Source organism: Clavelina lepadiformis, chromosome 2, assembly GCF_947623445.1.
Source record: "Clavelina lepadiformis chromosome 2, kaClaLepa1.1, whole genome shotgun sequence".
In the NCBI taxonomy this organism is placed as follows: domain Eukaryota; kingdom Metazoa; phylum Chordata; class Ascidiacea; order Aplousobranchia; family Clavelinidae; genus Clavelina; species Clavelina lepadiformis.
In genome coordinates this window covers 21,505,860-21,519,420 of record NC_135241.1, presented here as the reverse complement: position 1 = coordinate 21,519,420, position 13,561 = coordinate 21,505,860, and the positions used below count along the sequence as shown (strand labels likewise).

The window sequence follows — 13,561 nt, the reverse complement described above, 5'->3', positions numbered from 1 at the left end:
TGCACAGTACATCACATCAACGAATTATGAAAAGCTATATTTTTAAAATTATTAACATACCAGTCAATTACCAAATGTATTAACGTAAACACAAAATATCATAGAAATATGCAGTATGTAATGGAATGATTGGTTATTGTTGTTGAACTTGACTGTACCAGTCACTCCAATACAATCTTTGATTGTCTGAATGTTTATTGTCTTCGATATAATGAGTCTCAAGGCCGTTGTTTGCTTATTCAATCCTAGACTCGATTGTTCAGCTAAAAGCTGATTGTCTTGTGAAGCCGACAAGCAGAGTTGTCTGACTTAACACTGAGCTTATCTTAGATTGTACTGTTCAGTAGTTTGCACAAATTTGTTGATTGTATAAACTGGTTATATTGATTCTTCGTTATACGATTACAAATTGACAGAACATTGGCACATCAACAGCACTTCATTCAACAGTCAATGTAATAGCATTTTGGCTTAGCTATATTCAACTGCATTAAATTGTTGATTGCTGATTATTCCCAGACTTGTTAATTCGTACTGCCATACGCTAACAAACTTATTTTCGATAAACTGAACGCATACGAAAAAGGCGAAAGTATTACGTCACAACAATGGTACAGGAAGTGATTGTGGCTCGTGTTACTCTTAGCTAAAACGACACACAAGTACTAGAATTGAAATCTCACATAATCTGTATATTAGTTTTGGTTATAATCACAATATTATCACATAACCCCCCCCCTAGAAATTGTTTTAAAATGAAATTTTAAAGCAATTTCGAAACAAAATAGAAATAAAGTCCCGATAAGCCATAATTAACACAAAGTAATAATAACAAAATCCATATAGTGCGGTTAACACAAAGCAAATCACAACAAATGTTAAAACACAAGTATAATACAGTTCATATTGGTTATATATCAGTAATAAGGCGTTCACATGTATGCTTTTAAGTCATTGTGCAAAGTTAGTGCAACAAGTCAAACCAATTATGATATTTATGAAAGGTCAGAGGTTAATTGTTAACGAGCGTCACTTTCTGCTGAGTCACTATCTTCAGAGACATTTTGATTATCATTGTTTAAGTCAGATCGGCTAGCATGAACTATGACAGAATGATTTCGATAAGCATATATTTTATGACGAATAACGGAAACCAACATAGGCAAGGTTAACTTGAAAAACCAGAAAGTGAAAACAATGCTCCAAATATAGCTCAAAATCAACAGAATAAAACAAAAGCCACTAAGTATCGGCGATGTTATGCTAGAAATCATCTGTAAAAACACATTAGTTAAGGTGTTATCAATATTTTTCTGTACATATAACATATCTGCTGTATTTTCTGGATTCGTTCTACTTCCAATAAAATGGTATAATTGGTCATGCATCAAACGTGCGCGACTGACAGCTTGTAAAATACCTGATAAGTCGTCAAAGTCGTTACCATTGCTAGGAAACAAATGAACAAAGTTAGAAAAATCTATTTCAGAGTAGGGTGCTTGTACAGTAATTAGAGCAGGTAAAAGTTGCTGGACGTTCTCATGGCGCATAGAGAGTGTATAATTATCAAACACATAATAAGCATCATTAATAAGAAAAGTCATGATTTTGCCAGGAGTATATTTCTCTACATACTTAACTCCCTTATAAACAACATCATTCGTGCCAACCTGGCCAATATATTTCGTCCCATTATTGTCACTAAATTCGACGAGAGGTCGAGAGGCAAAAAACTCCCCATGTTTCAAATTATGCAGTAGACTAGCTGTGATATTTTGGCATGCTACTTCAATCAGTAAATCGCCCAATGCCACGCCAGTGGCAGGACGACCCAAAAGTTGTGTTAGGACTTCACTTGGAAACAATCGTCCCACTAAAAAATACATATTTGTCAGATACTCTTGTATTTGACATTCAAGAAAGTGTATATCAGACGTCAAAAAATGAAATGAATCGCTTGTTATGTCATTGACTTCATTCAAAAAATATGTTTCAGCTGTGTGAAAAGAAAAGGAAGGAAAAGGTATATCATTTTCATCTGCGATTTTGCCCAATTTTATGCCATCAAAACCATTGCAGCTGTAGGGTCTTAAAATCAAACCCCCTGGTGTACAAATGGCGTCTGACCCATAACATTTTTGTACGGGACCTGGACAGCGACTTCGTTGATGAATGCTGATGCCTAGAGATTTTATCTCCAGACGAATGAGCTTGTGGTTCTTGTTATAATGCATTAAAAGTTCTTCGTGCTTTTGACCTATACGTTTGTAAGGACACCTGGCTTTTATTTTCGAAACCTGCCACACAAAGGTATTTGTCGACAGAGTGCAGCTACCTTGAATAAGCTTGCAGTTCGTCATGGCTCCAATTGCACTTGATAACTGGTCTGTAGCATGATCATAAAGTGCAGTAGATTTAATCAGAATGGCGTTATAAGCTGTATGTGTGTAGCCGTGTGGCCAGACATACTTGACGGAATTAGAATTATGAGTACTCCATGTGAAATCATTAGAGCTGAGTAACGGACCATAGCCAGAAGCATGTTTCGTTCTGACCCAATCTGCACAAGCTTCCACGCTTGGTGCAGGATTAATGAGTGATTTCTCATCACACGTTTTGGCCCCAAAAAAGAAATAAGTAGTCTTAAGAGTCGTAGAAATAACTGAACATTTGAATATGGGTATGATTTTCCTCTTTGGAACAGGATCATAGATCGACACTCCGCATTTCTGAATTAGTGTTGCATTCTGTCTCACACACTTATGAGGTTTGGGAATCAGATATTCTCCAGTATGAATATTATCATGACACAGCCTTAAATGCAGCCGTGTTCCGCTTATGCAAGAAAAAACAAAAATGCTTACAATACACAATGAGATGTTTGGAGAACGCATCCTATCGGAAACGTGCAGGCTTAGTGATGACACGTCCAGTTCTCGTGGTATACTGAGGAACAGGTTCTTCGTCAGTGTTTATGTTTTGTGACACAGGATGTGAGTCAATTTCCTCTTCTGCAACAGAAAATGGTAAGTCAGATTGCAAAATTAAGTTTTCATCATCGTTACATGAATTATTTTGACTGCTTGTGTTTGTCAAAAAACTTTCAGCAGAATTTGGTACAGGTATATGTCCAGCTTTCAAGCGATTTATGCTGATATTATCGATTCTACTATTCAAATCAATTGTGAAAAATTTTTCTTGACGGTCAATAACAGTATATGGTCCACTATAGGGTCGCTGCATACCTGTGCGAACACCGTCATGCCTTATAAAGACATGTGAACAAGTTTTGAGTTCTGGATCAACAAATGTTTTGATTGGGTATGGTTCATGCGGTGGAACATATCTTAACGTGGCCATAAATTGAGTCAGCTGTTCTACATATTTTGACTGTGGGATTATGTCCAAGCTCGGTGTTTCAAAAAATTCACCGGGCAACCTTATTGAAGTACCAAAAACTAATTGACTTGGGGCGCATTCAATATCCTCCTTTACGCTTGCACGAATGCCTAGCATGACCCAACCTAAATGAGAATACCAATCGTGGCTACATGAGTAAGCTTTCAAGGCTGTCTTGAGGGTTCTGTGAGCACGTTCTAGCATTCCATCGCTTTGCGGATGATGCGATGTTGTGTGTATCAACTTAGTGCCCATGAACTTTGCCATTTCGTGCCATAGCTGAGAGGTAAACTGTCGACCTCTGTCAGAAGTTATGATCTTTGGGACGCCAAAGTTTGCTACCCAATTCAATATAAAGGCGTCGGCACATGTCTTTGCAGTAATGTCTTTTAGTGGAATTGCAACTGGATATCTTGTGTATCTATCAATCACTGTCAACAGATAAGAATAACCATTAGATACAGTAAGTGGTCCAACAATGTCAACGTGGACATGCGAAAATCTCTCGTCTGGTTTCTTAAATGTTTTCAATGGTGCAACAGTATGTCTACGCACCTTTGTTTGTTGACAAGGAATGCAAGATTTGCACATGTCCCTAATTTCAATCATCATTTTAGGCCAAACAAAACGTTCTGCTATGAGTTTTTGAGTTACCTTTATTCCTGCGTGACTTAACGAATGAATCGTGTCAAAGATTTGTTTTCGGAAGGAAGCTGGCACAACTGGTCGTGCTTGCTTGGTTGACATATCGCATAAAATGCTAACGCCATGATCCGGTAACGTCACCCGTTTCAATTGCAGCGAGCTTTCTCCATGGAGTATTGCATCCAACGTGCGATCTGTATGTTGATGACTGGCCATCTGCAAATAATCTATGGAAGGCAAGTCATAATTTATACCAGCCACTGTTATTCGTGAAAGGGCATCAGAAACTATATTGGATTCACCTGAAATATGTTCAATTACTGGACAAAACTGTGCAATATACGACAAATATCTGAACTGCTGTGCTGTGGCATTGTCTAATTTAGAATGAATGCCCGTGACCAATGCTTTATGGTCAGTGAACAGACGGAATTGTCGACCATCCAAAAAATATCGAAAATATTTGATGCTAAGGTATAAACCAAGTAATTCGCGATCATACACACTATATTTACGTTGTGCTTTGGTAAAAGATTTTGAAAAAAATGCAAGTGGCTGCGGACAGCCATCTATTACTTGTTCTAACACTCCAGCACAGCTTACGTCTGAAGCATCAACAGAAAGTCTGACTTCCGCGTCGTGCACCGGAAATGCCAATTGTGTGGCTTCGCATAGCGCCTGCTTTGTTTCCTGAAATGCTTGCCTGGCAATCGGAGTCCATATGATGCGTCTTCTGCCCGAACCAGTGCCTAAAAGCTTGTTAAGCGGATCTTGGATTCCTGCAGCATTGGGCAAGAACCGTCTATAAAAATTCACCATACCTAAAAAGCGACGAAGCTCCTTGATTGTCACAGGTAGTGGGTATTTTTCAACAGCTTCAACTTTGGATTTGATTGGACTGGCACCATCTTTATTTACAGTAAAGCCAAGAAATTTCACTTCTGTAGCATTAAACACACATTTTTTTTTGTTAACAATGATGTTGTGTTCCTGAAAGCGTTGCAAAACAGTTTCAAGATGCTTCTTGTGTTCTTCAGGTGTGGAACTAAATACAATGACATCATCAATATAATTGAAAGTGTAATCTGACAGTCCTCGTAAAACATTATCTATGCAACGTTGAAAAGTTTGTGAACTGTTGCACAATCCCATGGGAAGTCTGACATATTGGTAAGTGCCACTTGAGGTGGTAAAAGCTGTTTTTGGAATGTCTTGATCTGCAATTCTAATTTGGTGAAAACCTTTTAACAAGTCCAAAACAGAGAAAATTTTAGAACCTGCCATTGCATTTGGAAAATTACTGATCAGTGGCAAGTTGTAAGTGTCAAATTGCGTTTGTTGGTTCAAAATTTTATAGTTGTTAACAATCCGATATTGACCAGCATCTTTTTTCTGTATTAACATTACCGGCGACGAAAACGGCGAGTTACTTCTTTCGATGACACTAAGTTCAAGTAATTTGTTGAGCTCTTGTTTGAGTATCTTTTCTTTCTCAGGAGACATCCGATAAGGTCTGCAACGTATGGGTTCACCTGTGGTTATAATGTGATGAACAGCATTGTTTATTGGGTGCTTCGAATAAGCTGAAACATCAAAAACATTGGGATAAGTTTTAGTCAAATCTGCAAGCAATCCATCTGACGTCATGTCAGCTTCTGCAGCCTGCGAAATAGAAGAAGGCTTAATTTCCTGACAGCAGCTTGCAGAAAAAGGCCGTTTGGGTGTGGTAAAATCTGTGACGTCATTTTTGGCACGTGGCAGTGTCAAACGCTTAGCAGTGAGATCAATATTCAGACCAAAATGTATCAAGAAATCAGAACCAATGATAGAATAAGCTATGTCACTACTCATTTCAAAATGCCACAAAAATGTCCTTTTGAGGTTTAATGAAACCTTCAAGGGCTCATTGCCCTTGATTACAATACGTGAGCCATTGATAGCATTATAAAATTTCTGCTTAAAACCATGCAAAAAGTAATCACTATGTACTTTTATCATACTGACTGGGGACCCTGTGTCTACCAAAAATTTAATCCCAGTTAATTTATCAGTAATAAAAAATAGGTGTGATGATAAAAGTCCACCAACAGTTCGCAACCTAGAACGAACTGTTGGTTCTAGGCGTTTTTTGGACGTGGCCCTGTCCACGCACAAGGTGGAACACATTTGTAGGCGTCACGACCAAATTTCTGATGAAAATAGCAAAATCTTGGGCGACTGTCAAAATGATTTTCCCTTCTGGAATAATTGCCCTGTGTACGATTTGGTATGGCTCTTTCAAAGCGACGGGGTCTGCGGTCGTCAAAGCCATGGTTGAACGCGGGTCGACGTTGTTCTGGTATCCTTGGTCTAAAATCAGACCGAACAAAACGGTTTGTGGGACCGGAAAATTGCCGATTGAAAGTCTCACGGCTTTCTGGACGTGAAAAATTTGCAGATTGATATCTAGACCTCGGGTTTCTATCGCCATATGCAGTGTCATCTGAAGCTAGCTTATTAAATTTATCAGTCAGGGAGCAAATTTGACTTTCCAAAAGTCTATTGACGACAGCCTGTCGATCGTTATGAGCAAAGTTGGAGTGATCATTGAATTCTGGTCTACGCGACTGGGACATGATTTCGTCCGCTCGTAAAGCCAAATTGTCCAAGTCATCCTCTAAATAGCCAACCAAGATTTTACGTATATCAGAAGGCATTTTGTCAAGAAACAAATTACGTAAAAGTGATTCAATCTGGGGAATAGATCTGTTCTGAGTGCCCATAAATTTCCTCATATCCCGAAGCATTTCAGACGGTTTCTGGTCACCTAGGCTCGTATGATGTAGTAAACGATTTAAGCGATCGTGTTCGCTGACCTCATGTTCACTTAACAATGCATTTTTAAGAAATGAATAAGGTCTATTCTCAGGACGATTGAAAATGACATATTCAACACTCTCTAAGTGACGTGGTCCCAAATTAGCTATGCATAAATCAAACCGTTCAATTTCTGATGTTATATGATGTTGTCTAAAAATACTCTCCGCAATGCCAAACCACAGTTTCGCATTGTGCGCTGAGAACGGGGGTAAATTGGGAGGAGAAAAAATTCTATCAGATTTACGTTTGGAAGAATTAGGGTTACCAAACTTAATAGAAAAAGGATTGTCATCACTAGCAGTGGTATTATCATTTGCAAACCGTACAGAACCCTCACCAGTACCAGCCATCGCTCGCCTACGTGAAAAATTATCCATTTCTATTTCAGTATCAAAATCCAAGGTATCAGCATTTATGTTAGAGCTATCAGCCATATCAAGACCACTATGTTCAGGATAACCTGAATCAAACAAATCACGCTTAATTGTGCTTAAATTCGAAGGGCGTAAATTACGTCTTCGATCAATAAATTTACGATAGGGACCAGAAAGAGAATTAAGAAGATTATACTTAGAATTCATTAAGGAAAGAAAATACACAACACATTAAAATAAAAAATCCATGTACCGATTGTCTGAAAGAGGATGTCTTGAAGTCCGTTGAAGTCCCGCGACGTTGAGAACGTTCCAGTTGTCTTCTAAGTTGTAGATGTCCTTCGATGATGAGAAGGCGTTCCAAGATTCCGAGATTCCAGGATTGAAAAGCGAAGTTTCCACCGATTCGCGGGGCACCACGTTGTAATGGAATGATTGGTTATTGTTGTTGAACTTGACTGTACCAGTCACTCCAATACAATCTTTGATTGTCTGAATGTTTATTGTCTTCGATATAATGAGTCTCAAGGCCGTTGTTTGCTTATTCAATCCTAGACTCGATTGTTCAGCTAAAAGCTGATTGTCTTGTGAAGCCGACAAGCAGAGTTGTCTGACTTAACACTGAGCTTATCTTAGATTGTACTGTTCAGTAGTTTGCACAAATTTGTTGATTGTATAAACTGGTTATATTGATTCTTCGTTATACGATTACAAATTGACAGAACATTGGCACATCAACAGCACTTCATTCAACAGTCAATGTAATAGCATTTTGGCTTAGCTATATTCAACTGCATTAAATTGTTGATTGCTGATTATTCCCAGACTTGTTAATTCGTACTGCCATACGCTAACAAACTTATTTTCGATAAACTGAACGCATACGAAAAAGGCGAAAGTATTACGTCACAACAATGGTACAGGAAGTGATTGTGGCTCGTGTTACTCTTAGCTAAAACGACACACAAGTACTAGAATTGAAATCTCACATAATCTGTATATTAGTTTTGGTTATAATCACAATATTATCACATAACCCCCCCCTAGAAACAGTTTTGAAAAGGGGAACCACCTACTTTATAATGTTGTTTTTTTTGTCATATGATAGGATACTGTATCAGGTAGAAAACGGTGGTAAAGTCAAGTATCGTAAAAGTATCATAAAAAACGGTCAGGTTAAAGAAAGAGCGTTTTGACAAAGATGTTTGTTTCCCACCCGTGTTCATAAAATCTTCACCGCTTACCCAAGATTTAGATATATCTTCAAAATATGTTCAATGCAGAGACAGTCAGGGCTGTTGTGTAAGTCAGCAAGTATTGTTACACGGAAAGAAACGAATAAATTGCTTTAAACCTTTCAAAAAAAATTACATGAAGCCAAGCTGTGAAATTTGTATTACAGTAACATTATTAATATTTTTATTATGTTGATGTTTAGAAAATAAAATGTCTGCGTTTGAGGTTTCAGTCCGACATGCTTTTGTCGTCATTGTCATAATAGTGATGACTCAGTCAATCCACTGCGTGAGCATGAAGAAGCCAAATTTTATTTTTATGCTGATGGATGATGTGAGTACAGGATCAAGTTAAACTATGCGAATGAAATAAAATAAATCTAACCAATATTGCCCCTTTGGTTTTCATTGCTGATAAAATCATAAAAGTTACGGTTTTAGGTTCAGTTGAATTAATTAAATTGTGGTAGTTTAGCTCTGTTTACATTTGGAAGCAAAGTGTTGGGCTCATACTAATGGAAACAAGATCCAAAATTTTAGAAAACATTTTATTAATCAGGTTGCAGTATCGACGGAATGGTCTAAACTTTGATAAAATGCTTTCTTCTATTTTGTTTTCGTCCTAGTTATATTTTACTGTTAAGGTATTTGGACACCCTTAAGTTGTTCTTAATTGTGGTTTGTTATGACCCCTTTATTATAATTTAGATGGGTTGGGGAGACCTGGGAGTCTTTGGTGAACCATCGATGGAGACGCCAAATCTTGACCAGATGGCAAAAGAAGGAATGCTCTTCACTGACTTCTACAGTGCTAACCCGCTTTGCTCTCCATGTAAGTAATATTTCTTCCCGTAGCTTTTCTTATACTTTTTTTTGGATTTGTGATGTAACAATGATCCTCTAATCATATGTTAGTTATGTAATGTTCTTACTATTGATTAGCTTTTGTTTTCCAGCTCGTGCTGCATTACTTACTGGAAGACTGCCAATTCGAAATGGTTTTTACACCAGCAATTATCATGGTCATAATGGTAGATAATGTGTAGTGTGTGTGTGGTAGAGTTGTTTGCATGTACATCAAAAACATTTTTGCCTAGAACTGGTAAGTGTTACTTGATGTTTTATCTATATCGTTATTCATCGAAACCTGTTTAATGTAGGTTACACCCCTCAGAATATCGTGGGAGGCATCGCTGATACTGAAATCCTCATACCAGAGTTGCTCAAGCACGCAGGTTATACCAACAAGTTAGTTGGAAAATGGTAAGTTAGCCGTTCGCAAATAAATACTCTGCCCTTTTAACTATTATTACAGAATTATAATGTTTACAAAACAAAACTTGATGCTATTGTAAAGTTATTACCACCAGTTTTACTTAGATTACGTTTCTCCATGTAATGCTACAATTAGGTTAATATTTTCAGGCATCTTGGTCACCAACCTCAGTATCTTCCATTAAAGCATGGCTTTGATGAATGGTTTGGTTCGCCGAACTGCCATTTTGGACCTTACGATGACAAAACAACTCCAAATATTCCTGTCTACAATAATTCTGAAATGGTTGGAAGGTATAATTTTAGCAATTGGACGGTTGTGAGTTTTCAAATTGAGCGTATATTTATTCCAACTCCAAGTGCTATTCATAGACTATTTATAATAAATATTATTATAACCGTTGGCTGCTGCAGATATTATGAGAATTTTGCAATTGATCGCAAGAAACATCTTTCAAACATGACTCAGTTATACATTCAGGTGGGCTGGGTGGAGATATTGACTAGATAGGACAGTTTAATGTTCATCAAACTTCTTTTAACTTGAAATCACACTTTTCTCTAGTTTTGGAGAAGTGTACAGTGTGATATGAATAAGTGAAATAACTAACAATGATAAATAATGATTTTGAAATATTTTTATGGCTTGCAAAAAGCGGTAATATGTATTTTTTTAACAGGAAGCGATTAAGTTTATAAAACGGATGACAGCAAACGAACAACCTTTCTTCCTCTACTGGGCTCCTGATGCCACTCATGCTCCTGTTTATTCCTCCTTAACGTTTAAAGGCAAAAGTAGAAGGGGACCGTATGTCTATTTTTACTCATACCTTTCATAATTTCATTCATTCTATTACATTTTTGTTTTTTTTTTGGTTATTTTTGACATACTGGGCAGCTGTATAAAGCACTTCCAACTTCCTGCTTTCCTGCGATTCCTGCTTTTTCAATTTTGAAATATTGTGTGCAGATATGGCGATGCAGTCATGGAACTGGACTTTGGGGTTGGTGCTTTTCTGAAAGAGTTAAAGGCCTTGGGCTTAGATAAAAATACTCTTGTTTTGTTCTCTTCGGATAATGGAGCAGCTGAAGTTGACACTGCATTCAGTATGTAACATAGACACAACATTTATTGAATGTCAACATTATATGTTTTATTAGCTTGTTGTTATTTTGAGTATGATTTATATCTGAAAAATCACGCAAAACCAGGTTTCGTTAATCAACAAAGTGTTGCAATTTTAGATGACGGGAGTAATGGCCCTTTCTTGTGTGGAAAGCAAACAACATTTGAAGGAGGGATAAGGGAACCAACTATTGCTTGGGGTCCTAGTTTTGTGTCTCCAGGAAAAGTAAGAATTGCTAAATTTTAACAATCGGTAATTAAGCAAAATTGTGACGTTGTCAACGACACTATTTACTCCCCATAACCACTACTAAAAATAAACAAAATGATGTATTAGAAATTCATCAAATACCAACGCATTAATGATTAGATTGTAGTGAAATGTACAATACCGTAAAATGACAGTTGTTCTACAACGAATTTCTAAAGGTAAGCCATCAGGTGGGAAGTTTAATGGACTGGTTTAGTACCGCTCTCGAGTTAGGTGGAGTCAAAGTTCCCGATGAACGAGTCATTGATGGAATGAGTCTCACCTCTGTTCTTGCTGGTGGACCTGAATTTGACAGGTGACATGCGTGTTCTGTGACGTTAACCCTGGACATTCTGCTATCTGTGACTGAAAACCAGCTCATTTGTATTGCCAAGCATTGCTCTTGTAGTGTTCAAATAAGTAATAGCTAATGTTATTCCCTACTATAGTTTTGGTAGAGTACTTTAATTTTTAGTGGCAAAACTCTCTATTGCTTGCAAATTAAGAAGCACATCTTATCTGTTCCATTTTGTATTCTGCAAATTATGTTTGTGTGCCAGGCCAATATTTCACTACCGTGGCAATACACTATTTGCGGTGCGATATGGGCTACACAAAGCACACTATTGGACATGGACCAATTCATGGAAGGAGTACAATTCTGTATGTGTTTAAATATACACCTACGTGAAGGTTGCAAATCAAATCCATCGGCTTGCAAGGTTACGTAGTTTATGTAATTAATACCAATCGCTATTATGAAGGCCAATTTTTCCATTCTAGGGTATCACGTTTTGCCGAGGGCAAGAAGTTGAAAACGTCACAACTCACGATCAGATGAATCGAACTTTGAACCCGGTCGTTTTTCAACTGGGTCGAGATCCTGGAGAGAGACACCCGATGACGTAAACAATGACTGCTAAAATATTTGTTGTTAAAGTACTTTGAGCATCTTTAATATCTTACTTTTACTGTTAAGTATATCGTAATTACTTAATTATTAATATTAATAACTTAATCAACATTTAATAATTAATTATCACATCAAGTTATCATTTAATTAGTAATAAATCTTTCTGCAAAAACAGAACAACCAAGACGTTGAGGTAAAACGTATGAGCGTACGTTTCATTTTTCACTTGAGGCATCATCAAGCTCTAATGATGTTTTAAAACGTAAGTGACAAAGGAAAAATCTTGACTCACGCTTTTACCGGAATGTCTTGCTTGTTTTATTTCTGCTGCAACTTTCTAGTCACTCCAAATATGTATCAAAACATATAAATAGATACATAACTTTCGTCTTTCTTGCGACGCAATTAGGTCAAATTTAGAGTATAACGAAGCCGTAAAAACAATCAATAAAATTGTTGAGCAACATGTTTCCACCTTGAAACCAGGGACACCCCAATTTGATTGGTGCGATGATGCGGTAATGGTAAGATTTCTTACACATTGTCATGTTGCTTTGCATAAGGACATATTTGCTTGTTGTATTCATATCGTTGCTATTATTATTATTATTATTATATACGCGTCTTTATGTTATTTGGAATTATAGGGTTCAAACAGTTGTTTTTATACACCCATGATTGTCGTTTTAGAACTGGGCCCCGAACGGTTGTGAAAAAATTGGAAAGTGTTTGGATGCCGTCAAGTCAAATCTGGCCAAGTGTGTTTGGCCACACTGATTACTTATTTCCATTCATCAACAACCAACAACCACGGGATAGATGAATGGTTGCAAGTGTTTGATTTTTATACGATTATTGGAATTGCTTTTCGTCATATTTATCGGTGGTTCTCCAATGCCTTCGTTATCATGATTACTTAGCTGAGAATTTACTTTTCTATTTCTCATAACATACAAGTTTGTAATCTACTTTCGTTTCAGAATGAATTTGCTAACCGCTTTAATTTTTTATAGTTAATTATAATCTAAATGCAGTTTGCGTTGCCGGCAATACGCAGTGTCGGTGCATTTAAAATGCATAGTTGTAAAAAAACACAAATGTATTTTTATCATTTTTTGTAATGTTTTTGGTACGGTATGCACTTACTGTTATAAGCAGTACCTCTAATTACTCATTCAATTTTTCGTGGTCTATACACCATTATATCAGCCTCAATGAAATTTATATATCATATATTGTTAACTCGGACATATCGTTTGTTGTATTTGTCATTTTTTTTTGTCTTAACGTACATTCCGCGTGCAATATAGGTGTGCTTTAAATCTGCTTTTTCATATAATTTTCTGCAATTTTAACCGTCTGATTTTTTTCACGTTTAATAAATTAGTCTCATCACTGCTTTGAAATGTCTTGTCTCATTGAGGCGTTGGAACACCTAAGCTCATTGTTAGTTAAACTCTTCACTTATGAAACCGTTTTATTAGG

The 13,561-nt window shown here is 36.9% G+C and overlaps 1 protein-coding gene across 4 annotated transcripts; it reads left to right on the top strand.

The window, feature by feature from the left end:
• The first annotated feature begins 8,691 nt into the window (after window positions 1-8,691).
• Window positions 8,692-13,482, top strand: LOC143446481 (N-acetylgalactosamine-6-sulfatase-like). 4 transcript variants are annotated; one of them, XR_013113938.1, is made up of 14 exons: window positions 8,692-8,846; window positions 9,221-9,344; window positions 9,469-9,543; window positions 9,673-9,775; window positions 9,938-10,081; window positions 10,202-10,268; window positions 10,468-10,595; window positions 10,758-10,894; window positions 11,033-11,139; window positions 11,328-11,479; window positions 11,724-11,826; window positions 11,947-12,068; window positions 12,252-12,338; window positions 12,486-12,600. XR_013113938.1 is itself a non-coding variant. In XM_076946124.1 (14 exons), exons 1-14 carry the CDS (start codon window positions 8,724-8,726, stop codon window positions 12,851-12,853), a joined length of 1,572 nt encoding a protein of 523 aa, XP_076802239.1. In that variant the 5' UTR covers window positions 8,692-8,723; the 3' UTR covers window positions 12,854-13,482. The 4 variants fall into 4 exon arrangements, 3 of the variants coding, with proteins under 3 accessions (XP_076802239.1, XP_076802238.1, XP_076802240.1); XM_076946124.1 differs by lacking the exon at window positions 12,252-12,338 and adding an exon at window positions 12,767-13,482 and having other exon boundaries at window positions 11,343-11,479; XM_076946123.1 differs by lacking the exon at window positions 12,252-12,338 and adding an exon at window positions 12,767-13,482.
• Window positions 13,483-13,561: the final 79 nt, after the last annotated feature.